Consider the following 27,086-nt stretch of genomic DNA (forward strand, 5'->3'; position numbering starts at 1 on the left):
TTAAGTCATAAAAATACTAAAATTAACGTGACCCATGGTGACTGTAAGAAGAAAAAAGCACTAGGCTGTCAATCCTGCCAATTTCAATCTCCAGCTCTACAGCGGAAGGGAAAACTTTTAGCATGTACACACAAAAAATTTTCTCTGCTTTCTTGGTAAGAAACAGCCGCATCATTTCTGTTGAAACCTAAAACAAGAAGCAGCAAACCCATCCTGGACTGACACCTCATGTGGAAGAGTTCAAGCAAAAGTGTTCAGGTTTCACAAAGTTTTGAGGAACAAAAGCAAGGCGTTTATAATAGAAAGTGTAAGGGAATCTTAACTATAAACACAATCACTGCATCACGTATAATCCTCTACAGTATATGGTTATTTATTATCACAAATTTAAATCCATAAATGTACTCATTATTATATATTTTGCACCTATCAATTACATCTAGATAAAAAAGATCAGTTCCGAGTATAAAGATAATGTAAGTATAAATGCAAATTGCTGGGGAGTCAATTTGCATGGGGAACCAATCTGCCAGACTCTCCTTGAAGCAATTGGAAACTACACAGGATTTGAAGACAGCAAAAGCCATCCAGGTGTGTGGATGAAAGAGTAATTGGGAGACAGAAATGCTACAGTGAGAATGGGGCAGGAGTAGGCAGCTTCCACCAGTGTACTACAGGGGAGAAAAAGACCAGGATATGAACGAGAAGCAGATCGAGTAAGAGAGTTTAAGGTTTCCATTTTCAACTTGATAGAAAAATAGCAATGCTATTTCTTTATTTTCTTAAACTGCAGATGGGGGTCTGTCCCTCCTCCCTCGTTATTCAAACTACTTTGAGATCACACTTTTTTTTCTCTCTCAGCCTTGGAAATATATTAATTTACGTTATGGTAAAGACTTAAAAGGAAGTTCTTAGGAAGGTTAAGATTAAGAGTAAGAAATACTTTGCATCTTTTTTGTACCAGCTCCTGCCATCCCATGAAGAAGACAGTAACACTAGTGGTAAGAATATGTACTGGAGGAAATCTGAATGCAAACAAAGCTTTTACCTGGCTTACAATGCTGTCCACCATTTTACACAGCTCAGCTATCTTGAAAGACAGAGCTTCTGGGGTTTGTTCTGCACTACCATTCAAAGCCAAACTCTGTTTGAGCTCATCAAGAGTTTTGGATTTAGTTGTGAGTTGATTTTCTAGCTCCTAAATGAAAAAAGAAAAAAAAAAAGGAAGATAAGATCTTTTAATGAGACCATAGAAAAAACCTTCTGTGTGAGAAGCTTAGATAAACATTCCTTCTTTAAAACCAATTCTGTGTAATTCTTCAGCCATGCAACACCACCTCTCACAGAACAACTGCTTTACAAGAATTCAAAATGACAGTGGCTGCTTTAGAAAGTCTCCTGCAGGTAGAGCTAGAATCAGTCCATTTAGTGTCAGCATGAGCACTGGACATCATGCTTGGGAAGGAAATCATCAGGAGCTAATTCCTCAGCCACCATCAGCAGCTAATTCCTCTTTGTACCTCTCCAGATGCAAAGAGTTTTTTATTAATGCAGCGGAACTCTTCCTTGGACAGATTAGCATTCGGGTCCTCCTCCGCTCCAGCAGACAAAGGTAAGATAGGAACTGATTTTGCAATATGAGGGTCCCTGACATCCTAACAACTTCTAGAGCTATTTTCAGCTTGTCCTCTTAGTCAGAGGCTTTCTCCCATGTGAGAAACCCCACTGAAATCAATGGAGATGCCTGGGAGAGTAACTTCTCCCCTAACACAATCAGCAAGATTATAAGCTAGTCTTGACATGCTGGGGAAAGCTCAGCAATAAGTTCTTCACAACATGAGTAAATATCCATACGCACAATGGGCCGTAACATTTTCCTGTAACAATACGCTTAAAGCCATGACCTTTCCCCCCCCACACTTACTGTCCTCAAAACGTTTTCAAATTTGGACCTCATTTTTATTGAGCAAATTAATTTTAATGAAACATTTTAGCCACCTGCATCCTAGCACTGTACCTTGCTGTGAGCAGGTTAGTGTTTTAGTCAAAGATACCCTGTGTCTTTCTTCCATTCTGGCCCCTTGATACGTTTCAGAGTGCTTCAGAGAGACAAGTAACTTGGTGTATAACAGAGCACTCTAGGCAATAAAAGCAGCCTACTACCAGAGAGAGACATGTAACCATGGCAATCAAAGAACAAATATTCCATGTTAAAAAATAGAGAGGGAACGCTGTACTGAATGAAAACAGCAGACTGTCAGAGTAATAGGAGCCAATTATTACCTGGCTGCACCTGTACTAATTTTGAGGGAACTGATGCCTAGAAAAACACAACAAAACCAAAGTATACCCAGATTCTGGAGGCTGGTGCAGAGAGACTACATTCTAGGGCAGGAGTATAGAGGCTTGCTATTTTTCCAAATGGGACTGTGTAGTTTCCATGACACTGCCACCACAGAGCTCTTCAAACTAATGGAATCAATAGCTTTTGCCATGGTTGTGCTGAACTGAGAGCTGCTACTTCTTTTGGGGGCATCTCAGAATAAGATCTACAATATTGCTGCACAACACTCCAAATACCATGGAACAACAGCAGATGCATCTTCAATTGGAGGAAAAAACCATAAAATAGCATTTCACATTAAAAGTGGATCTAGTTCTTTATCACCTGAACCTAACATGCTTTAATTAAAATTACATTGTAGTATTCTTCTAGGAAATGGCAACTTCCTTTACATTTTTTTCTGTTAAAATCTGTGCAATTCTTTAGTCTGGCTTCAGCAAAGTGCTAAATACGGTCTTTACAATAATATCACACATATAATGCTTTACCTTGCAATCATCTAATGTGTTCTGTGCAGAGATCAGACTTGCTGGGGTTTGTAAAGATCTCAGTCGATCACTCTGAGCTTCCAGCCAGTTGCGTAGAGTCTGTGCTTTGTTCTCATTTTCAGTAATATCCTCCAAAATATGTTGCAGGTCTTGTATCTGAAAGTTACAGAACTGTTTTAACTTACTTAAACCTAGAGGTGGGCAGAAACAGGGCTCCCCCTTCCACGACAAAATTTAAGATTACAATATATACACTGAAAATACTATTTGGAGAAAATATTTTGAAAGGAAAAGCTAAAAAGTTTTACTGGCTCTTTAGGATCTGACCTTTTCCCTGGGAAGGAAACAAGGCAGTGTGGGTTCTGGAGCTGGCAACCTGCAGACCTGACAAGTTGGGGGACCCTGGGCTACATGGGCACATTCATATGGAGTCTGAAAACCCATATTCTCCCTAAAACACACCAACAAAGTTACTAATAAGCAAGGGACCTCAAGTCTCCTATCTTCAATTTTGGCCCTGAGGATCCATTATATCTTAGAATGCAGTTTCTTCAAAACGGTTAGAGAAGATAACTTTTTTCTCCCACAAAATTGAAATTTCAACATGGAAATTTTCAATTGTGCAGGAACTGAATTTTCCACTTGAAAATGTTTCTGGAAGACTTTCTGAGTCAGAAAAATTTGGGAATTTTCTGTTTGCTCAGCAGTCTTTGTATCTGGATTCAGGGAGGGCAGCTTCTCCCAAAGCCCTGTAAGTTCAGGAGAGAAACAGAGATGAAAGAGGAATGTGCTGGTAGAGGGATTTGTTCCAGCAGCCTCATGTTTGCATTTTGGGATGCTAACCTTCCCCTGGTCTTTTCCATATTGCATGAGTCACACCAGCTTTTCTGGGCACTGGGGCACACAAGCACCAGCATCTAATTCTGGAAGCATGGATTATTTCTAGCCTCACTAGAGTAAAGTAATTCCGAGGCACTGCCTGAAACAGATTTTCTACAGAGAAACACAGAAGATGTGCTGGTATAGTTACTCTACATGTAGAATTTGCCTATCAGCTGCTGATCTTCAAAGCACTCCATTGGGAAAGCATATTTCATTACTGCAGAAGGAGGACACAGACACAGAGTAACCCATTTCCAGTGAAACCAGGAGGGCTGGAGCAGGGCTGGGAACAGATCCCTGCTGCGCCTTTTCCAGCAGGGTCATATGTCTCCATCTGAATACAGCTGTCAACGCTACTTACTTAATAATTACTTTTTTGGCAAATCCAACTGCTACAACAGGAAAATGGGTGGTAGCTTAATATATCCCTATTTCTCATTCCCATCGTATGGCATGTGGAGGGGTTGTTTGCTTTTTTGGTGCTGTTTGCTGAGCAGGGCCGGGCTGTTTGTATCAAGCAGTGTAGCACCTCTCCTTTCCACAAACCATCCAGTGTTTTCTCCCATGAAGTTTTAAATACCCCAACTTTCACAGCACCCCAAAGCTTCAACAGATTTCACTAACAGGTTCCCCTGTAGACACTACCCTGAATTCTTCCTTTTTCATAGTTTTCTCAATATAGGTCTTCCTTGTTGACATGTCACTGACTGTATTTTCTTCATACGAGGAATCTTATTTTTTCCACCTAATACTGGGTAAATGCCAGGCTGTCATGAAGAGCAGTTTTTGTCTATTTTCCCTCCCTGCGAGTTACAGGAGAGTTTATCCTCCCAGACCTTGCTGAGGTTTGGATGCCTGCCCACCACCTGATAGCTGATGTGCTACGAGACCGCTCCATAGGCTGCCCATGAGACAGCAGGATGGACAGACAGCAGAGAGCACAGGGAGTCTCACTGTGTTCAACAGCGTTTTCAGACTCAGGGAGAAAGGCTGCTTGCAAAATACAGAGCACTGGCACAGGCAAGATCAGAGTTGTGAGAGAAAGCAATGAGAACTCAATCAAACCTTTCTGTTCAGAGACGCCTGCAGCCTGTGCCACCGCAGGTTCATCTCTCCAAGACACTCGGCAAATTCCGTCCTTTCATACCGCTTGCTTTCCACATCACAAGTGCTCATCTGCAAGAGTGACTGGTTAACAAAATCTACCATCCACTGTTTAAAGTTCATTTCCATCATATATTCCTGGAGGGGGGAGGGGAAAAAAAAAAAAGAACAAAAATGTAAAACAGTTAGTTTGGCAGTTTTAATCTGATCAGTTCCAATGATGCTTCAAGGCATAGTTATGGGACATTCATGGCTTATTCTGAACCATGGTCTAAGATATTTTTCTGAAAGAGACCTGGCTGTAGGAATAATTCTCAATTTTTACCATTCTATGTTTGTGTAGCTATTTCCATCCACTGAAACTTTTGCAGAAGATCACTATCATTACATGGGTAGCTCAAGGTAAGAACAGGCTAGCGCCAGAGCAGGGAATAAAACCTAGGGGTACCAGACCCAGTACTTTATCCATTGGACAATACCACCACACTGCCATGGGACCAGATTAGGCTAAGACCGAGGCCTTCCCACACTCCTGCAACTGACAGACAAGTGCAGACAAGAGCTTGTGCTCCTTTATCAAAATGCCTGGTATCAGAATAGAATATTGGAACAGAATATCAGAATATCTGGGAGGAAAAAGTGTCCTCCAGCACCAGTGTCTTTGCCCACTGAGATAGATGAGTGAAAAACTACGCACAAAGTGAGAACAACATAAGGGAATGCCTTTTATTTCAGAAGGTCTTAGGAGAAAAGGAGAGGAAGGGCTCCTCATTGTATATAGTAGTACCCATAAAAAGGCCACCAGGGAATACCACAGTAGAGGTACTGAAGCCATAGCTGCTTCCCTGTAGGAATTCGTGACCCTCATCCCAGCTTTCTTCTCAGCATACACATCCCCACATGGCTGACAAGTGCAGAAGGTACATCTACAAACTGATCTCTAGATATCCAAAGGGTTAAAAACAGCACCTCACCTACCTGTTCCAACTTCCAAATCCAACTGATATAGACCAAAATGTTATATATCTGCTATACTAAGGCACTTTGAAAGAAATGCTTATGTTGGCACTTGCCTTACGTGCAGTACCAGAGTGTCTGAGAACTGCAGCTGCAGACAGAACTCTCATCCTGTCTGAGCCCAGAGCACCGTTCGGTAGCTCTGCAAGGGCAGAGCAAAATACGGCTCTTTTCCCTACGGCAAAATACGTAGGGATTCATGCCCTGAGGTTGGGCTCCCTGGCATCTATGGAGGTAAAAGCATGGCTTGAATCCTTCCAGTGGCTGGGGCAATCGGCCTCTGCCATTGGTGCTTTAGCGTCTGAACAGAGCCAAGAGTCTGCTGCAGCCCCTCTCTCTGCAGGGACGTTCATCTTGTCCCTCTTTCCTAGCAGGTTATCTCTTTTGATGAAACATAATATTCAAAACCCCTGTTCTCTAGTTAAATGAACCCTGTCTATGGAGCTCCAAAATTACGAGGTATTCCTTGTTGAAAAGGCAGACTAAAACACAGCACAAACACAGAGTCTATCTTCCTAAGGAAGCAAAGCTTTCCTGCTCAACACATTTTATAATCTAAATGTAAGAGAGAGAACAAGAGAGACAGATGGGACAGCATGAGGAAAAGGAGATTATATCACAGCAGGCAGTAGCTGTATTGCAGGGCAGGCAGTGTTTTGTGCGGCATGGAAGCAAAAGGTTTTTATAAAGGAAGATGTTAAGGCACCTTTGAGACTGTTTGAGGAACCCTCCCGAGAGCAAGGGGAAGGATATGAAAGTGCCTGTAGGCTGTTTCCATCCTTGTTACAGCCAAACACCTTGCAGAAGGCCTGGACTTACAGCTTCCCATTTACCTTGTACTTCTGAAGAAGGCTTCTGACTTGGGCAGCACTATGTTGTGAATTTATTGTCTCCTCATGTCCCTGCTGTTGTTCCACATGGTCCAGCCAGGTCATTAGTTCAGCAATAGCTTCCCGCGATGAAAGTTTTTCCATCTGAAGCTGGGGGTAAAGCATATAATGAATCATCTACACTGTGCTTGTTAAGAAATATCAAGGAAGATGACATCTGTATTTTTAGACAGGCTCAGGCACTATAATTGCAATTATCGGGGTATGAACTTGAAAGTGAGCCCTGTGCTCCAGAGGGGCATATGACTTAAATTAAGAAAAGTTCGAGCATTCAGAAATTTGAAATAAAATTCTTTCTAATTGTAACATACTTTCATATAAAACTGTAAATAAAGATGATAGATATGTGCAGAACAGCCCAGGAAGACCACTGCAATAATTAAACTGCAGTACAATATTGAGGATAGTCTGAGAGCAAGACAGACAGCTAATTAGGAAAGAGGTGCTTTGCGGGGGCTCTCTGAATCCCTGCAGCAACATTTTAAAGTAATTATTTAGCTTGAACTGAGGGATGGCAGCAGAGTTTCTCCTCACCTGGTGAAGCTTTTCTTGGATGGCTGGGAGCTGTATAATCAGTTCTCCCCATTTTTGCTCAAACTTTGCCAAAGATGACCTAAGTGCTGCAGTATCAGCTTGCTTCACATGAAAGAGCTGGTTGGCAGTGCTCACCACAGATGACTTCAGGGAAGATTTTTCATCAACTTCCTTAGAGAATGTCTGAGGTGCACGAGAGAAATTTAAAAGAGGGTAAATATTTATGTATCTATTTAAATAAAGAAGACAAACCAGGTTTTCAGTCACAGGATGAACTGCCTCAACAAACAGATTTTAGCAAGTTTGTAAAGTTCAGAAAACCTAAACTCAACACGTTCTGGCAGCAGGTAAGGCCTTTTTCTGCCCAGCTTGATACAATGCTGAATGCCACCTTTTGTTCCACAGGGATTGGGAATATCCTGATGCCCACTTCACACAAGAGGTCCAAGGAGAAACCCCAGTCCTCAAGTCTCTGTCTGGCTCCAACCTTCACGATGCTTTGCTTTCCCACTGTGCAAGACTCCCTCTGTCAGGCCTCATGCTGGGGCTGAACCTCCTGGTTAGTTATACAAGGGAAGCACAGAACCAGAGGGCAGGCAAAGACATGAAACGCAATTCAGCATGTTTCTCTTCCCTGACTTTGGCTCACCATCTTCACAGCCCCACTGTCTTCACCCCTGCTCCCTGAGCCCACGCTCCAGGTTCAGATGGTAAGTGGCCCATCAGCTTGGCTGAACTGTTGTATCTGGTATTTGGCATCAGGAGCAAGACAGAAACCATGCTGTTACACTGTAGGTGCATAAGAGTTCCTGGCTGGGCTGTGATGTGTTGCAGCTGGGAGCTCATTATGAGAGGATTCCATTCTGATTTATGCATTCTGGCTGGCCTCGCAATCTGAAGGAAGGTCTTTGGTGGCCTCCCACCCTCATGGCTCCCCACACAGATAATGGGTTGGCTTTGGGGCACAAAGCCATTCAGTGCCATATTCTGTGGGCAGCTTCTGGGTCATGGCAAATACAAAAATCACTCAAAAGGGCCATTTTCTCTGGAAGTCATGATGTTTTATCTAAACCTAGCAGGAGAACTGACTTACAAACAAGCTGTTGATGTTATCCCTGATGGTGGGAAGATCTTGTGACACGTTGAGAGACTGCTCCTTCCAAAATTTCATTCTCTGCTGTGCAGAATCCAGCCATTTCATTAATTCCTCCGAGTCTCTATTGTAGCTACAAGGAGAAAACAAAACACACAAACATACATCTCCTAGCTGAGTCTAGGATACATTTCTCACCCTCCAAGTTGTCTTCCTCTCTGTGAGGAGGCATGTGCTATTCTGACACCTGTCCTGCTACATAACCCTGCAGAAGCATGGCTACAGCATGGATTGATGTGCAACACAGCAGTTCTGCTGGAAGTACACGAGACTGTTCCTATCAGCTCTTTTCAGCTGGTCTGCTCTCCCTGAAAATATCCTCTTTCTGTATCCACCCAGCAGTTGCTAGGACAAGCTTACATGGGTGAGAAGAGCTTTATTGGAGGTCAAAACTACCAGAGGAGATTGTGCACACTGCAAGATACAGTGCAGAATACACAGCAGGGGTAAATACCAACAAACACCAGCATGCTCTGTCCACACTATAGGTCCAGCCAGCCTGAGCTCAGAGCACACAGACCGGGTGCAGGGAGAGCTGAGCTTGGTACACCAGCTGGTGGACTGGGCTGTAGAGCCCCGAACTGTCTCCACCTGACTGCCAGGACCGCATTGACAGTTGGCTTGGGCCATGTGAAAGCATTGAGCATGCTTGGGTCCTTCCCCTTTGTAGAGCTTCAAAACACAAGTTGAGGCAGCATTTCAGCCAGGTCTTGAATGTTTGTAAGGTGGATAGTGTACGTGCACAGACAGGGGCATTATGCCTTTGCATGGGAATCAAGGCTAGCTTGCATTTGTAGCAGGCCAAAATGCTTAGGGCAGCATGATCAGAGCTTCTGTTAACACTTCCAATGTACAAACTGCAGCACGATGCAGCTAACTCTCACCTAAATGCACTGACTTTGCAATGGCAGCAATCAAACTATTTTTCCTACAAAAACAAGCAGGAAGTGAAGCACTTGTCTACGCAGTGAGAGAAAATCAGCTGTGTAATAAAGAGCCATTTTTCTGATCACCACTGCTTTTTTTTTTCCCCCTCATTTTTAAGTTAAAGGACCTATGTTATTTATTAATTCACTGTCAGATGTATTCAGAAAATACATCTATAGAAGGTCAGAAACTAATTTCTAGCTCACATCTCCAATTGCTTTCTGAGTTATACCCACCTGACCAAGAGTTTGAGTAACGTCTGAAGTCGGTGTAGTTCATGGCCAACTTTTTTGGTTAAAGACAACCACTGCTCTTCCAGCTTCCCAATCTGGCTTCTTATTTCTGGACAGCTCACAGCAGTCAGCAATTTCTTCCCTTCTTTCACCATCTGGTACAGCCTGGCATGCTTTTCATCAACACTGCTTTTGATTTGCTATCACAATATGGGAAGTTTGCAAAACAATAATATTTTAAAAACTGAAAACACAGCTAGAAAAACACATATCATTTGTTCTAGCTTCTTAATCTCACATTTCCTCTGTCATGTATTTTATTTTCCAAACGGAAGGAATCTGTACTTCATTACATGCAAAAGGGACACAGGTTTTTTTTTTTTGTTTCCTCTGGATAGATCAAGACAGATCTCAATATAGTGTCATACACTATCAGAATGACTGTGTTATGATTTGATGGGCTTTTTTGACACATGTAAATCTCAAGCAATGGACAAACACTCTCTACCAGATCTGGCTGCATTGTCCAAACATATGACTGTCCCCAGCAGAAAGCTATTGCCCTCCTGTTCTTAGAGGGCCTTCTGGCTCTATCCTATTTAAAAAAATGTTACCAGTGTTTTGAAGGAAGCTGTTGGGACAATTATGGAATAATGGTGGCAGGGAAGAATGATGAGTGAACAGTGAAGACATTAAGTAAAAGACGTAGGAGTGGTCTGGTTTGCTTAGCAGCTGAATAAAAACAAAGCATCATTTTACCATTGCTACACTTCACTGGTAGGTCAAAATGAGAAAAGGGAAAAAAAAGAAAAAAAAAAAGGAAGCAGATCAGTCCTAGGGAGAAGGCAAAAAATAGCAATTGTGTGATGTGCAAGTATCTCACTTCTCTCCAGGCAGAAGGGGCTTGTACAATATTATTAATAGGGATATTTGTCTCACAGGAATTAAGCCCCAGAGAATTTTATTCTGCTCTGTCCTTGAAACTGTGAAGCTCCAGTGTTGGGACTCCCCCCAAAAGCATCTTCTAAAGCCTTACTACTTTGTTTCTGATGTCTTTAAAGACAAATAAAGACTTAAGAGTGAAAAGCAAAAAGGAAGGATCAGTCCTAGGGAGAAGGCAAAAAATAGCAATTGTGTGATGTGCAAGTATCTCACTTCTCTCCAGGCAGAAGGGGCTTGTACAATATTATTAATAGGGATATTTGTCTCACAGGAATTAAGCCCCAGAGAATTTTATTCTGCTCTGTCCTTGAAACTGTGAAGCTCCAGTGTTGGGACTCCCCCCAAAAGCATCTTCTAAAGCCTTACTACTTTGTTTCTGATGTCTTTAAAGACAAATAAAGACTTAAGAGTGAAAAGCTAGTTAAGAACTTAAAAACCAAAGCGAACCAGGCAACTTTGCAATCAATGGCTATGCAAATATTGCACGCCTCCTGCCTCAGTGCGACAGGCATCAAAAGCACCATAGGGCCACTGTGATTGTAAATATCTACTGTTGATTTATTTCAAAAGCTTTACTGTAGCTCAGAATTTTCTGGGAAAGTCCAATGATCTCTTTTATGCAGTCAACTAGATTAAATCACAGTAGTCCTTTTTGCCTTAATAGTCTATGAATCTAAATATCAAACTGGACTCAATATAGACCCAAAGACTCATTAATTCAAAAATTTCTAATAGAGTGGGTCCTCTGAAGACTGAGAAAGGTCAAACTTGTGAGGAATCCAGAGCACTCTCTGAAGATAGATCACTAAGTTTATTGGACGCTATTTCTTCTTAATTTTATAAAACAACCATAAAGGCTGCTTTCATATCCTTATATTCCAATGTGTTTAAAACATAGATAAAATGTTTCCAACTGGAATTGAGGTTCTAAATAAAGGTATAGCTCTGTCATCGGAGATGCAGCTGGGAACAAACCAGGAGCCTATATGCCATTCTATCTTTGTTATGATAGAAATCAGGACATCTTTTTTTGAATTCTCAGGATTTTAAAAGGAGCTGGTAAACCTGTAGACCTTCTATTGCAACCAGGGGTTCAGATATTTGAAGGCACTGGGTTGATTCTCCTCTTCCATAGGTTTTACATCATGGCATGAATCTTTCCTGAATTACAGAGAAGTGGCTCTGTGTTCACCCTAAGGCTCCCTGCTGTCCTTGGGATCCATGTAGCCTGCACGCTATCTTCTCCCAAATATTTGCATTTGAAGACCAAGTTCAAAAGTAGCTATAGTCATTACTCCCACTTAAAAGAACTTATAGCCCCTGGCTGAAATTAGCAGCCCAATTTTCTACTTTTAAAAGTAAGTTTTCAGCTTGCATCCACACACAGACAAGGACACAAAGCTCTACAGGTCCACAAAGAAAACCAGTCAGAGAGACAGACACATAAATACCTGTAGAAGTGCAATCCTTTCCATTAATCTTTCTTCTGTTTCTTCAACCAAATTCACAGAAGGCAATGTAGAGGCAAGTGCCTCTAACTCCTTATTGAAAACTAGGCATTCATCATCAAATTCCATCCACTCCTAAAAAATACATTGCATCATTAACATAGCACACATCTGCATTTTTGCTACACCAGACTGAGGCCTTAATGCTTATTCTAGCATCAACAGCTCTTACTTTAATGAAACAGAACATGACAATAGGTGAATAATATGGAAATATTAAAGTGCGACATGATTTCACCACAGATGAATTAATTAATTCATTCTCTAATATCTTCAAGGTTTCTTATTTTAAAGTAGTATACTTATTTTTTTGTTCTCTAGGGGTGTTTTCAGATCAATGTTTAGGTTTTATTTTAAAGTGCTGCTGGTATTTTTGTGCCTTAAATGGCTCTCCTATCAGTCCAGGCACTCAAAAAATCACTGCAAGAAGTCATGAAGTCCCACCAATGTCAGAGTAATAGGTTGAAATGTTTCAAAACCACTTTCAGAGGTTTCTGAGGAAAAAAGCCAGTTTACTGACACACACAGAACAAGTAATAGATTGTTGCTGTCCAATGGAGACAGGGAAGGACAACTACTAGCCAAAGAATCACTGGTGTGGAAAGGGTTCCCCTAGACACAACTCTTCTCCTTCTTCCCTCCAGCTTTTATTCTGGGTTTCTTTTGACTCATTACCTTTAACAGGCTCTCTAAGTGTATACCATACTGGCAGGCCTTCTGTTCCAGCAACTTGACTTCATTCACCAGCTCTCTCCAGAATGCTTCTCTCTTTTGTAGGATGGAGGGAGTCACTTTCTTGGAAAATGCTTGCATTAAAGCCATGTGGGTCATGAGGTTGTGGAAGAAGTCCTGAAAAAAACCCAAGTTAAAGCTTGCTCTTTAAGAGAAATCACACACCCACAGCAGGAGTATGAAGAAGACAGAGAAGACTCACTGAGAAGAGTAGCCAGTTTCAGGGTCTCTTATAGCTAGAGTCAGGAGCCTTCTACCCAAATTCTGCATTACCCCAGGATGTGCAGTTACTGATCATTTTACAGTTAGTCAAGAACCAGTGATTAGAATAGAATAGAATAGAATATTTTCAGTTGGAAGGGACCTACAACAATCATCTAGTCCAACTGCCTGACCACTTCAGGACTGACCAAAAGTTAAAGCATGTTATTAAGGGCATTGTCCAAATGCCTCTTAAACACTGACAGGCTTGGGGCATCGGCCACCTCTCGAGGAAGCCTGTTCCAGTGTTTGACCACCCTCTTGGTAAAGAAATGCTTCCTAATGTCCAGTCTAAACCCCCCCTGGTGCAGATGAGTTGCATACACTATTTTCATTTATACATTTCTAAAGAAAAAGATCTACATTTATACCTTCAGTTCCTGTGAAATACAAAGATGTTGTATGAAGATGATGGAAGGAAGAGTTTAACTATAAATAAATCCATAGTTTAGCATGAGGTAGCTATCACCAGACAGCCATTATCCAGTTTGTTTCACCTGGATGGGAGGTGACTCCAAGCACCAAGGGTATTAGCAGTTCTAAGACCTAAATAGTAGGTAGGGCACAATAATCCTTTGGGATAACTGGGTAACAGTTTGATTTAGTTACGGCTCAGCTGAGCTCTTGGGAAACATCTGAATCTTAACAGAACACTTTCCCCCACAAAAAAGCTTTGAGGGTTTAAGATCACACTCTTCAATCAAGATCTTCACTAAGAACTAATAACTAGTACAAGAAATTCACTTAAGGACCATACCCCAGGCATAGGCTACGTGAGCATCCTGATAAGTCTTGATAACCAGGGCAGGGAAAACAGCAGTTTTATTTTGCTTTTGTAAATCAATGTATGTATATTTGGAATGCAGATACATTATTTGTTTTCCTTTGTAAATAAATTCCTAACATTTTGCTTTGCTAAGGGCAATTTGCGAGTGACAAACATAATCCCTGTGACTCTGGAGTAGTGGTTTGCAGTGCTTGGCAGCCTGAAGCAATTCTTAAGGGAGTTTGAGCTATGTGGAGCAGTTAAATCAAAGCGTTGACATGACAGAGACATCTTTGAGTGACTAGCATTGGCCAGGGCTTCTTGCCAAGTGGCAGGACAGTGAGGATGCAGGTGCATTCTCAGCCATCTCCCATCAAGCATGTAGCAGTTGGGTATAGGGGAAACTGGGCTGCCAACGGGAGGATCTAAACTATCCTCCCTTCAGAAGAGGAGCTGTTATGGGTAAGTTTCCTCCATCAGATCACAACGGCACAGAATGCTGAAAGCAAAGGCTCAACCCCCAATTGCCAGACAGCAACTTCAGGAATCTCACTACTGATTTATTACCAGTAATTAGAAGGATGTGTTTTCCTCACATATCAATAAGTTCTGAGGTAGCCAAAGTAGTATTAGACTGACAAAACTGAAATCCTGATCTTAATTTAACACCAAAACTGCAGCTGTAATAACAACCTCTCTTTCATGTTTTAGTGGGTCCTATTTTGGTCTACTGAAAAACTTTACTTTGTTTTCTGCACGTACTTCAGTCCCTCCCCTATGCTATGAGCTAGTTATTCTTCTCCATAACACTGGAGAGAAACCAGTCACAGAAAACAGTGCTCCTGCTATGCTGATATGAGCAGTGCTGTGATAAACATCTTATACCTTGTGATTTTCCAGGTGAGACTGTAGAGCTGCTCTGCTTTTCGTTAGCTGCTTTGGATCCTGTGCAATCTTCTCCTGTCCAATAGCTACCAGCTCTGCAAATCCATGAAGTAAGTCCTCATATTGGCTCTCACTGATGGAAGGAGAGTTCAGTTCCACATACTTTGCTTTCAGAATCCCCCACATGTCATCCAAAACATCCTACAACGTAAACACAGTTTAGTGATTCATGAAGGACAGAAATGAATCCTACAAACCCACACATACATTCCCAGAATGCAAAATAACCATCAGCCTTTTGATGCCAAAAATACCTTGCTTAGAAGAATCAAACCTTGCTGAGCAAGTGGAAACTGTACTGTGCTCTTACCTCTAATTTATAAGCTTCCTGGATTAAGGTGATAGGTAACTGAAATCTTTCCCCATGGCCTCTCAATTTTGCTACTTGGTTTTCGAAGTTTTGCAGCTCCAAAGCACAGGCATCAGTTTTCTGAATTAAGGACAGAATAAGCTATTAGGAAGAGTTGTGTTCCATTAAATGTTCTATTATCACTAGTAGTGCAGCAGATCCAGGGGCTGTGCTAGTACTGTGTAAGTTCACAATGAGACCCCAAGATCCAACGAGCTTATAAGCTAAATAGACAAGACTGTTCATGACACAGCTTACTGGGTTCACACGGCACAGCCAGGAAGGGAATTCAGGTCTTGTGTCTCAGTCCAACATTCAACATGGATTTCAGCCTACTAATTCAAGAGCAGCCATTAAAGGGAATCATGGACTCAGAAAATACCATTTTTTCTTATGAAGTAGAAAGACTCAGTCAGGGATGGATTGAGACAGGTTCTCTCTGAAGGAAGGGAAGCTATGTACTTCTGGCATTCCTTGTCCAAGAGTGGTTACTTGACAGAATATATCTGAGGCAGCAGTCCCTGCTAGGGGATTCAGCAGTTCTGAACATAGCTTTCAGCCTGGCAGAAAATTTTGCCTGTAAACAAGGTTATAAGCCTGTAACAAAAAAGTTTCAGGACATCCTCTTTGCTTCACCAACAAGTAGGTAGATGGCCGATGACCATTCTGGGGAGGATATGCAGTCTGTTCATTTTTAATTCTCTGCTAATCCCTATGAAGGTCGAAGAAAATAGCTTAATTGGTCAAATGCCATACAATAAAGTGCTCATAAATGCTGAATGAGTAGATATAAATACCGGAGTCCTACTCCCACAAAGAAAAGCTAGTTTTGCATATAAAAAGGCATAACGTGTGAAGTGCTGTACTTTGTGTAGCTCTTTTTCTTCCCTGCCGTAGTGTGGGGTGTATTTGCTCTGACAGGTTGTGGAAAGACTGGTTCCTCCACTCCAACTACTAAAAGGACTGGAATTAGGTCTGACTACGGATTGGGGTGTAGTAAAAAAATAAAAAGGGGTGGCGAATACTGAACTCTCTCCTTCCCCCATTCTTAAAACCTAAGTGAGACTCAAACTTTAGAAAATATGAAACTTAATAGATTGCAGAAAACTGGAAATAATAGCTAGTGCTGAGAATTGTTCCTCTCCTTTCCTTCTCATGAAATTACCTGAAGCTGTTCAGAAACATTATGTCCACGTATTGCATTCAAGCATTGTTGCAGTGCAGCTTTTTTCTCAGTTAACTGATCATAGAGCAGCCTGGTTTCATTCTGCAAAAGAAACAAACATCAGAAGTATATCACGTATCAGGAATATAGTAATGACCAGACAAAATTACACAGCAAACAAAATGGTTACCTCTTACGGCAAAAGCACTTTTTTCCTCTTTAAAAAAACAAAATAAAGCATGTGCATTATGGGCTTAAAGCAGTAATTTAGAGAGGGAAATTCTGTAGTCTGTGTAGTGTAAGAAAGCAGATTACTCTGTCACAATGATCCTCTATGACCATAAAAATCTGTGAAACTTAAGAGAAACAAATTCTTCTCTTCTGAAAATGAGAAAATGAGCCCATTACTGGCAACTGATGGAGCTCCATGGATTATGCATAAGTAAACACTGCAGGACTAGTCCTGCTACTGTTTGGAGACAACATCCCAGTGTTCTTCAAAGGAACTGTTTTATTATTCAGCAGTAAAGAGCTAGGCTGACTTGCAGATGATGAGCACACTGGAGTTTTGCTGGACATTAGAAACTGTATTTCAAAGACCAGGCTTTTCTTTCCTTACTTCAGCCTAAATACCTGATCTGAATATTTGCCAGCAATAGCTAGTAGATTTAGCCCATCACGAGAATCTATAGAAAAGTTTCTCATTATCTGCTTTTCCGAAAAAGAACAAAAAAAGGCAAATTTGCAAAACTATGGCTTCTGCTACTGTGACACAAAATCTAAAGGAACAGTAAATACAAAGGGTCAAATCAACCTCCAATATATAGCTAGAAGTAGCCCAGTGCCAGACATGGCACCAAAAGGGAAGAAGCCTGCCTCTCCTGAGTCCACACAGCAGCAGAAAGAATATACGAAACCCTCCTTGGCCTAATCCCTACACACAGAAACTTGCTTTAGCCTGTAGCTCAGCGCGCATGGGATCCCAGGTTACTTCCATCGTTTCCGCATGCAAATTTTCTACTGTGATCAAGGCCTCTACGGCAGTCAGCATTGCAAATAGCACTGTAAGCAGCAAAATTAATTTGCTTCTTGAGAGGCCAAGACAAGTTTGTTTAGTACCAAAAAAAAGAAAGCCCATTACAGATTGCTCATCTGTAACCCAAATGCATTAACACTGACAAGTCTAACAGATGCTGTGAAGCAAGATGTGCATTTGGCAGTGGAGTACCTGATAATTGCTATTATGATCCAGCCCAGCTTTCATGGAGTTGCTCCTTGAAGCAGTGGCAGCTTGAGTTTGTTCCAGCCGTGCCTGCAAGTTGTTAAAGCACTCGCAGAACACATCTGTGCTCCCACCAGCACAGCTAATAGACTTTAGAAGATCATCCTTTTTATCACTCAGATCAGCGTGAAGTTTTTGCAGCTCGACAGAAAGAGTCTGAAGGGTTGAAAGAAAGATAACATGAGTGAAAATGGTCTCTGTCCAAGAACTCTTGCCTGTAAAAGGCAGCAGGACTCAAGTTGATAATTGTTGTTAAAAGCAATAGGCCCAAAACTGTGCAACATCAAATAGTTTGGTGGTGTTATTCCTGAATAATACCAGCAAAACAGAGAGGAAGTATCAGGCCGTATATATTCTGTTGTAACAGAAGTCCATTGGGGTTTCTCCTTCCCTGGATGCTTTAGGACAGTTACCTCATAAAGAGCCTGCTGCACGGCTGCCTCTTCGGTGGAGAGGACTGAGGTGTTTAACATCTCTTCCATGTTATTCAAACATCGGCTGATCGCCAGAAGCAGCTCAAACAATTTTCTGTCCAAATTGGAAGAGACTTCCTCTGCCACATTATCCTGGGTAAAGGCAAGTCAGAAGTTTTCAGTACTTTCACCCAAGGCATGGCTAAGATTTATTCACTCGTATAAGGTTGGTGGTTCAGTCAGCTAATAATAAAATGGAATTAATGAAATCCTGAGGGACGGACTTGGATAAGACAATTATATGCATGTAATATTCAGAGCTGTCAAGGCCAAAGCTGAGACAATGACCCTTTATGTATTGGGAGTGGCTGTGGTCTTACAGGTCTCATCTCAGGAACGGGCACAACACAATTTGTCTTGTCAGCTCCAATACTGCAGATTTACTGAAATCATTCACAGGCTCCTTGCTTTATACAGTTTGAGGAGTTTTACTGACACTAGCAAATCTTTGGATTCAGGTAGCAGAAGTATCATAGCTGAAACTTGAAATGTTTCCTCTCAAAATCCTAAGCTGATTTCTACATTATAGTCCATACCTGATGCAAAAGCTACACTACAGTGAACGCCATTTGCAACAATATGATTATTGGCTATGTTTCCCAGTGCCCAAACAGTGTCTTCTGTCTAGAATCCTGGGTATTTTTTGCAATGCTAGAACATGCCATTTTTACCTGTGCATGCACCACATTTGCTTCTTGGCTTAGGTCTCCCAGCTGGACAGTGTAAGTTTTCAGTTCTTCCACAGTTGGGGTTCCTGCACTAGCAAACGTGCCTCGCGGCAGCATGTTCATCTTTGTTGTAATCTAACAATTGGAAAAAGAACATTGTAATTAGGTGAACAGCTCAAATGAAGACAGGGCTATGGGCAACTAGATAACATTCCTCCCAAAAAGCATTAAAATGAAAGTTTCAAGGCATTAATATAAAGCACCTGGATAGCAGGGTTCCCTTTTTACTGGCAAAAATTAGTTGGGTAGGCTATGCCCTGATGGGAGGTTGACTGAAAAAGGAGCCTCTGATTCCCAGCTTTAAGGGCTACACGTTGTAGTTTGTGTTAACGCAGCCCTACTGCCCACTGCAGTGTAAGTCTTGCCTGAAAAAGAGCTGACATTCATCCTAAAAGGATGACTGATATTTTTCCATGTAATGCAGTAATTTCAGAGAAGAGGGAATCGAGTCATTCTAATTTAATGTGACCAAATTTGTTAACAACAAAAATTATAGTTTTGTCCAAGCAGTGAAATTCTGCAGTCTGTTCAGAATATATACATAGCGTGCTTTTGTTGCAGTCCAAACTCCACTTTTGATATGTGAGAAAGAGAGAACACAATGGTGAACGGCAGAACAAAATTTAAGCCAGAGGTATGTTCTCACTTGCAAGAACTGAGACTTAGTCCACATCCATGAAAATCAGCTGGGAGTTTGCTGGTTAAACTCTCTTAGTTCTCTTGACAGAATTAAGCAGATAACATCTGGTCTGAATGTTAACTACAAGGATTCACCTATGTGCTCCCACACTATGCTTAGTAGTCACTACTTCAGAGACATTATTTACCTCAAAGTAAAATTAAAAGACAATCATGAAAACAGTATGCAGTAACAATTTCTTCTGGAGAACGCTTGCACAGATTTCAGTTATCTGATGAAGAGACATGATACGATGATGCAGGAAGATACACTAATTGCTATCTTTACCACAACCAACTGCCTGCAGAAAGAGTGTTTTACTGAACTTAAAACGGACCTGAGGTTCCACAAGCTGGCAGAGAGGAGATTTCATCTTTGATGACAGCTCTTGTTGTAAATATTGCCATTTATTACCCATTTGGTCCTTTGGAGCTAAGGTAGCATCAGCCTGCTTGCCCTTTGGATCAGATTCTCCATTGCTGTATTGAGAAAACATTGTTAGAATGGCAAATACTGAAGCAGAATAAGCAAAACTAGCTTTGTAAGACTTCTTGTATAAGACTAGTTTCTATTGCTCCTGCCTCAAAACCAGTGTGAAACCAAGTGCATGGATGATCTTTAATCCAAGCTTTGATACATTCCTTTGGGCTTTTCCCTTCCAGTGAAACACCCTAGAGACCTGCTGGCAGCCTCCATCTCTGAAACGACAATATGGGGAGCATAGTCCTGTAGCATGTCTTGGTTCCGTGCTGGAATGTGCATGATCCCAATGCCTCCTTTTCAAAGATGCTGCCTTTAAACCTGGCCGGGTATCTCTGTGCATTTGTACAGCAAAGGCTGTGAACAGAGATACCCAACTTGCCTCTGGATGGGCCTGCTTTAGTTTATGGCAGGTGTCAGTCCTGCCTGATATCAAGACTGACTCTAAGCATTGGAGTCAGCCCAACATCAAAGAGGCTGTCACATAAATGAGACTCCATTTCTCTAGACTGTTGATAGCAGAAATCTCCCAGCTTCTGCAATTTTTCTTCTAAAGGCACACATCCCTGCACAGAACCAATGGTGCCACTGCAAAGTTTCAGCAGGTTTAGGCAGTTTTACATCACTGAATTTGGTAACTGATTTTGTTATTTTGTACCTTGATTCTAATTTCTGTGTCACGCTGTCCTCAAACTGTGGCTGCATTTTTTCCACGCACGACTCAATGAAGTCAATGAGGCTTTTCTGCTCAGCTGCTTTTACTTTCAGATCCTGTGCACAGAGAATAGCGTGAACAGTAAAATCAGTTGTGTGCACTGTATTAATCTGAAATGATGATTGTGCTTTTCCAATCACTTTACATGAATTCATTTAGCAAAGAAAATAAGAATACATCTATCAGAATAAAATGCAGTTTATGTGTAACATGAGTTTACCAAACAAACCATTTTCTGAAAACGTGTATTTTCATGGAATATATTTCTGCCTGAGCTAAAGTTTTAAAAGTAAAAACCATCAGTCAGAAACAAACTATACACATATAGAAATTTAAAGGCCATCGACTGCCATCCTTACACAGAGAAAAAGGCAAGGGAAAATGGGGATTTGCTCAAACATGAGGCTGAGTTCCATTAGTTAAAAAGGGAGTGTAGAGTGAAAAGTCAAGTGAAAAGCAGCTCAGGCTGGATCATTTTCTCCAACTCTTTTCTAACAGCATGAAAAGGGCAAAAGCTAATTTGCAGTTAGCAAAACAGAAGTAGTTTACAGAGCACAGAACATCACAGGATTTTTTTATTGTGTTAACAACAACCTTAAAGTCATTGTCAGTTAGCCCATGGGAAAACGTTCACAAAGCTTTAGCTTCAAATTAATCTTCAAAAGCAATGTCAATATATAGATTCAGATTTCATAATACATCACTGCTTCAAAGATAGGAGATTGGAGGGATAGGTGATGCCATCTGAATCATTATGATACAAGGCAAGTGTCAGGGTACCATCCAGCTTTGTAGTATTACTAAACCTATTGGACATGGGATTTTAGGGGTGAGGCCTTTCTCCATCCTGACAAACTGCCCGAATCCTGGAGGAGAGGAGTGGCTGAAACCTACCCTTGATAGACTTGATCCCACAGTGAAAATTGCAGCAGGTAATAAACACAGCTGTCCCCCACACCCACAGGGGATGAGGAGCAGCCTGGCTCCTGGACGGTAGGAGAATTACCTGTGGGTGCTGGAAACCATTGTGCAAAATGAGCGGCTGTTCAGCAAGGGCAAGCTGGGGTGTGCTGGAGCCATTTGAGTGTAGGATCTCAAGGGGCTCTGGGTTGATCCTCTCCCTGTTGTCAATCTGTAAAGAGAGACCCATTGTGGGAAGGCTTCCAGACTTGACAAGAGGGCAGAACCTGCAGGTGCAGTTTGGGGAAATGGCAAAAGTGGAGCTGTCTCAGACTTACCATACATAGAATCAGCAGTGTATGAAACACAGTTGCTACTTTGGCAAAGATTTCTGTCCAGTTCCACTTACTGAAAGTTTGATCCATTCTAACCTGCTGCTAAATTCCTCACATTTCTCTCCCTGACAAGTTACAAGGCTTGTTTTGCTTTTTCTGTTAAATTAATTGATACTAACCCTCCATTCTTATTGTTTGACCAAATTATAGGGATGTGCAATTTATGCTTATAAATTTGCTCATGCACCTGCATTTTCTATCTGTCTGTGCTCACAGAGATATTTCAACAGGAGCCTTTACCAGCACTAATTCTCTCATGGGCCATGCAAGCTCCCTTTTAGACTGTGCCCCTCCAGCACCAGAGACTGTGGCTGCTCTTACACAAACACATCAGGTGGGCTTCTCTGGCCCCTCACACAACGGAGGGGGAATTAGCTCTGAGGCTGGGAATTACTGTCTCACCCATTGGGAAACTCAGCAAAGAGTGTGTAGCTGTGGCACAGGAGAGCTGGCAGAGTCACTGCCCTTACCATTTACACATTCTTCCAAGAGAAAGTTACTGCTTAAAGGCCTCTCTGCTGTGATATGTCACAGAGAAACATTATGGCATTTTAAAGGTATTTAAAAAAACAAACCAAAATAAAAAAACTTTTTATCCTTTTTCCTGTATTCCTCGCAAAATCTTGACCTCTGTCACTGAGCACTTAAAGCAGAAAAGATGTAGTTCAGAGCCTCATTAAAAATCCACTACTTGCGGCAAACTACAAATAATTATACAGCACTGTAAAGCAGAATAATAGCAAGTCTGACATTTCTGATCGACTTTTCTCCCTTCCTTGCTTCACAAGGTGAGCTCTAACTGTTCTTCTGCAACTACAGCACATTAAAGCACCATGACTCTCTCACTCTCACTCTGCATAGCATTCATATGCTTTACCTGCTCTTCACTGTATTTGTCTTGAAGCATCATCTGGACTTTTTCCAAATTGCACTTCACTTCCTTCAGCTTCAAGGAAAGAGCCTCTGTCTCTTGTTGGTAGTCTGCACTATCTCCACAATCTTCCAGTAGAGAAAGGACCTTTTGTTCAATCTCTGATAACATCACCTAGAAGGGACAGCAGTCAAATATTCATTCTTAGAAGTACAACACTCCTTTTCCTGATAACATTCTGAAGTCAATGCTCACACTTCCCCCATCTGAAAAGAATAGAAACATACAGGCAAAAAGAGAAATAGCTGCACACCCCCTAGATTTTCTCCAATACAGTCTCTTTTTATTCTGAACAATTAAATGAATTTTATACAGAGTTAGTCTTAAAACTGTTTCAAACAACAGCCTCTGCAGGAAGTTATATTAACTCAGATATGGCATAATAAAAGAGGAGAGCAGAAATGATAAGACTCGATTTGGATGCAACCAAGACGACAACACACCCCAGTGGGGGAGAAGGAGGCAGTGCACAGACTGATCACATCACCCTTTGGGAGGAATGATGCTGAATTACCAAAACATATTACCATGTGTCAGCCAGGCCACTGTAAGCTGTTGGGATCTGGGTTTCGATTCAAGCTGCTGTGAATCAAAGTGCATCTCTGCATTACTTTAAACTCATGTTTTTAAGGTGAGTGTGGAGACAGGTACCATGGCTCAACTGCAAAGTAATCAGCTGCAATAAGTTAACTGCTTTACATCATACGTCTGTATCTAGAGACTGCTTCTGCTTCGTGCTATGTGTATTTTTCTGTGTAGATCTTGACTAGGTTAGAAAAACCTTCCCCCCTACCAAGTTCACGTCTTAACATTGAGCCAAACTGTTAAAAGCTGACAGGAATTCAGCAGCACTTACAGGTGCCTTAAGCCTGCTTGTTTTTACTGGTTGGAACTGCCCTGTCGAAGCCTATGCTGACATGGACCCTGAATGGGATCCAGACACAGCCAGCTACATAGGTGCATTCAGGATCCTAATTACCACAGAGTTCAGTGCCGGAGCACTTGGCTGAATCACAGCCTAAACCCAGAGGCAATTCTTGGTATGGACTCGGTTCCTATGAAAAAAACCCCACCCAACAACAACAAAACAGCTGGAAATGTCTCCTAGTAATTTAAAATGGGGATATTTTGCTATTGGCTCCTTTATGGTGAGTGAATTTTGTTGCTTTAGGTAGACTCAGTCCTTGAAGCAAACTGGTACACCAGACTGTAGCCATATGTTTGGGTTAATACCTATCTTAGACTGCAGTCTTCATTGCACTAGCCTGATTACCTTGTATAAACAATGCATGCCTTACAATGACTATGCCCTTGAAGAAGAACTAGAAGACTGATAGAAGGGGAACAGCCTGCCCTAGAAGGCGTCAGAGGCTAGATGATTGCCAAAAAAACAAGAAGTCAGCAAGAAACTGCGGTAACTAGGGGAAAGATAAAGGCTGCAGTGGGAGATTGTGACCACCGACTCAATTCAAGACTGGAAAAACTTGCCCCCCTACACCTGCAAAGAGCACGCATGCTAATTTACATAGCAAGTGAGGCTAATTTGAACATAACTAACCAATGACCATGAATTTAGGTGGGCTTTTACTAATCATGTAACAATATAAATAGGCTGTAGTTCTTTTGTGTGGTGTGCTAGCTGTGTGGAATTACCACCTAGCACCCATCTTAGCACAAACATGAGCTAAATAAATATCTTGGCTCTGTGTGTAAGATTGGCTCATTGCACACCGGGTACCGGACCCCGCTTATGGGACAACAAGACTGGCACCGCAGGGAACTTCAAAAGTAGCATGCCTGCACATTTTCTTTTAATCTGCATGCCAGAGAAAAAGCTGCATGCCAGGACTCCCACCCACCCCAGCCCCTCATGCCAGTCCTGTTTTCCTCCACCCGTTTTCACCAACAGGTACCAGCCACTCCTTTCCTTCTGCTGCCATCAGGGGCAAGAGGCTGCCCTAGAAGTACGGCAGTAGGTTCAAATATTGCCACCGCTCACAGAGGGCAGAGGAAAAGCCCCTATCTTTCTACCTATGCTGGTAGCTTTTTGCAAAAAGTGCAAAAGAAGAATTTACCAGCTTGGAAGCTATCTTATACCAGTCTTTTAAATCACTGACAAAAATAGAAAGTGGCAATGTCAAAAGAAAAAAAATATTCCTTTTCTTCTAGCTGATTTATCATGATTGAGACCAATGAAAAATTGCCTTTTAATAGAGGATTCAAACTATACTGAGCCATGTTTCTGAAAATAATCCAAAGAAAACCAAAGCTTTAAAATACTCAAGAGTTCTACCTAAATCCCCCGGATGCATAAAGATCCCAACTCTAAAAATAGGTATTTTAACTAATCCCTTGGAAAGCTGCACCTGAAACTGAAGCCAAGCAGTTACCTGTATTCTGCAGTGTACTGAAGCTGATTAAGTGGGGAGAGAAGTGGTAAGCATAGCTTTTCTGCAGACACACACCCCAGGGAAGGGCAACTTGTTTGGATGGCAGCAGCAAACTGACCGCTCCGTCTTACCTGGCAATCAGCAAGCTGCAGTTCCACCATCTGCTGCATTTTGGGGGTCTGGGGGTCTGACCTCAGGGACACTTTAGTTTTGTCTAGCCATTGTTCCAGCTCGGCAACCTGGGCCTGGCACACCTGGAGGATCGTTTCTGGCTCAGGCCTACTGCCATCCACCGCTTCCTCTGAGTCTCCTGCTTTCCCTCGAGAGCCCTGGGTGGCGTTGGGGACAGGAGGCGGCGTGTCACTCTGAAGCAAAGCACATGAAAGAAATGCGGTTATCTATCTGTTTTTTTCTTTCTTTCCCCTCCCCTTACCAGTGGGAAATGTATAACTTTCATATTCACAGAGCTCCGAAACCACTCTGCCACCGTGTTCCCAGATTTAAAAAAAAAAAAAAAAAAAGAAAAGAGAAAAAGAAAGGGAAACTCAGCAGCCAGGCGATCCAGGATCTGATGCAACAGGTTTCCAGGCAGCGATTTGCATTTGCACAGGTACAGGTATACCTGAGCGCACAGGAAGTGGGATGACTCACCATTAACCAGTTCTCCCCGGAGGAGAGATGTTTTTCTGCGGGAGTTAGATGTGAAAGCAATGCAGTTTAAAGCTGCAAAGCAAGCTGTTGGGCAATGCTTATAAGCTACTTGCATGTTTGGTTCCAACAGTCAAATATGCTTTATTTGGGCTTTAGGTCACACAGAAAAAAACGGTGTATTTTTAAGTATGTCTTGTGTAATTCTTTCTTCTTATTTGCCCTCCTTTAAGAAGCAATATTGCACACTTCCATAATAAGGAGAAGTCTAAAGTGCTTGGAGATATCAGCAGTTGCTTGGAAGGCTGTACAGGTGTGTATATAACTCCACACATGCAAATACCGATACTTAGTAAATCAAGCAGAACACCACAAGAACAAAACTACCTGTACGCTCCCATGGCTCTAGAGCATACATTCAGGCAACTGAGATGGTCAGTGGTACTGCACAAGCTCCGTGTTAAAATCAGATTTGGCAGAAAATCAGAGAGCAAAAACGCATTGTTTCAGCTTTCAATGTCTTACTTTAATCATTACTGTTCTTGTTTGCCTCTGAGATAGTATGGGACAGTGCCATTAAACACAGAAAGTAAATCTGAGTATACAGATCCCAGAACAGTCTAAATGTGTCTGTTGAGGTATACATGACTGAAGAAATAAAAAAGTACCGGTTTACTTCAACCGCCACCTGAAGTTTCCAGCTCTAGTTCTAAGCCTGTTTGGTTTAGTTCATTCATTTAAATAACAAAACATTACACATGTATAATACTGTGCATGACACCCTTTCATCACACATGTATGTGTACATAAGCATTTAGTTTACACTTATGGCATGCTCTGCCTCTCCCAGCTAGACATTGTTACTGCAGTAAACTTAATGCCCTTCCTCTACAGAAATAGAAACTCCGATATATAGTCAAATTAGTTGAATAAAAAAACCTGGTATGATCTGTGCAGATGTTCGTGCGCACGTCATGTTCACGTGCCAAGACCGAGACCACAGAGGCGCCATGGAGTGCACGGTTACAATGGCTCAGTTGACAAACAATAGATACCATAGAATCATAGAATGGTTTGGGTTGGAAGGGCCCTCTAAAGGTCACCTAGTCCAACCCCCCTGCCGTGGGCAGGGACAGCTTCAACTAGATCAGGTTGCTCAGACCCCTGGCCAACTTGACCTTGAATGTCTCCAGGGATGGGGCATCCACCACCTCTCTGGGCAACC

General features: G+C 41.9%; 1 protein-coding gene across 1 annotated transcript in view; it reads right to left on the reverse strand.

The window, feature by feature from the left end:
• SYNE2 (spectrin repeat containing nuclear envelope protein 2) overlaps positions 1-27,086 on the reverse strand; it is a 200,260-nt gene that overhangs the window by 56,104 nt on the left and 117,070 nt on the right. The window contains exons 67-86 of the mRNA XM_009273371.2: positions 25,345-25,578; positions 22,770-22,937; positions 21,604-21,729; positions 20,541-20,653; positions 19,740-19,881; positions 18,667-18,798; positions 17,936-18,088; positions 17,469-17,678; positions 16,241-16,342; positions 15,037-15,156; positions 14,667-14,867; positions 12,698-12,871; positions 11,966-12,097; positions 9,576-9,772; positions 8,353-8,485; positions 7,260-7,442; positions 6,669-6,815; positions 4,780-4,956; positions 2,833-2,988; positions 1,049-1,198 (exon numbers count right to left, since the gene is read on the reverse strand). Of these exons, the coding sequence (XP_009271646.1) occupies positions 1,049-1,198; positions 2,833-2,988; positions 4,780-4,956; positions 6,669-6,815; positions 7,260-7,442; positions 8,353-8,485; positions 9,576-9,772; positions 11,966-12,097; positions 12,698-12,871; positions 14,667-14,867; positions 15,037-15,156; positions 16,241-16,342; positions 17,469-17,678; positions 17,936-18,088; positions 18,667-18,798; positions 19,740-19,881; positions 20,541-20,653; positions 21,604-21,729; positions 22,770-22,937; positions 25,345-25,578 (3,150 nt within the window). The remainder of the gene's footprint in view (positions 1-1,048; positions 1,199-2,832; positions 2,989-4,779; positions 4,957-6,668; positions 6,816-7,259; positions 7,443-8,352; positions 8,486-9,575; positions 9,773-11,965; positions 12,098-12,697; positions 12,872-14,666; positions 14,868-15,036; positions 15,157-16,240; positions 16,343-17,468; positions 17,679-17,935; positions 18,089-18,666; positions 18,799-19,739; positions 19,882-20,540; positions 20,654-21,603; positions 21,730-22,769; positions 22,938-25,344; positions 25,579-27,086) is intronic.

The sequence above is a fragment of the Aptenodytes forsteri genome, unplaced genomic scaffold (genome assembly GCF_000699145.1).
Source record: "Aptenodytes forsteri isolate BGI_AS27 unplaced genomic scaffold, ASM69914v1 Scaffold479, whole genome shotgun sequence".
In the NCBI taxonomy this organism is placed as follows: Eukaryota; Metazoa; Chordata; class Aves; order Sphenisciformes; family Spheniscidae; genus Aptenodytes; species Aptenodytes forsteri.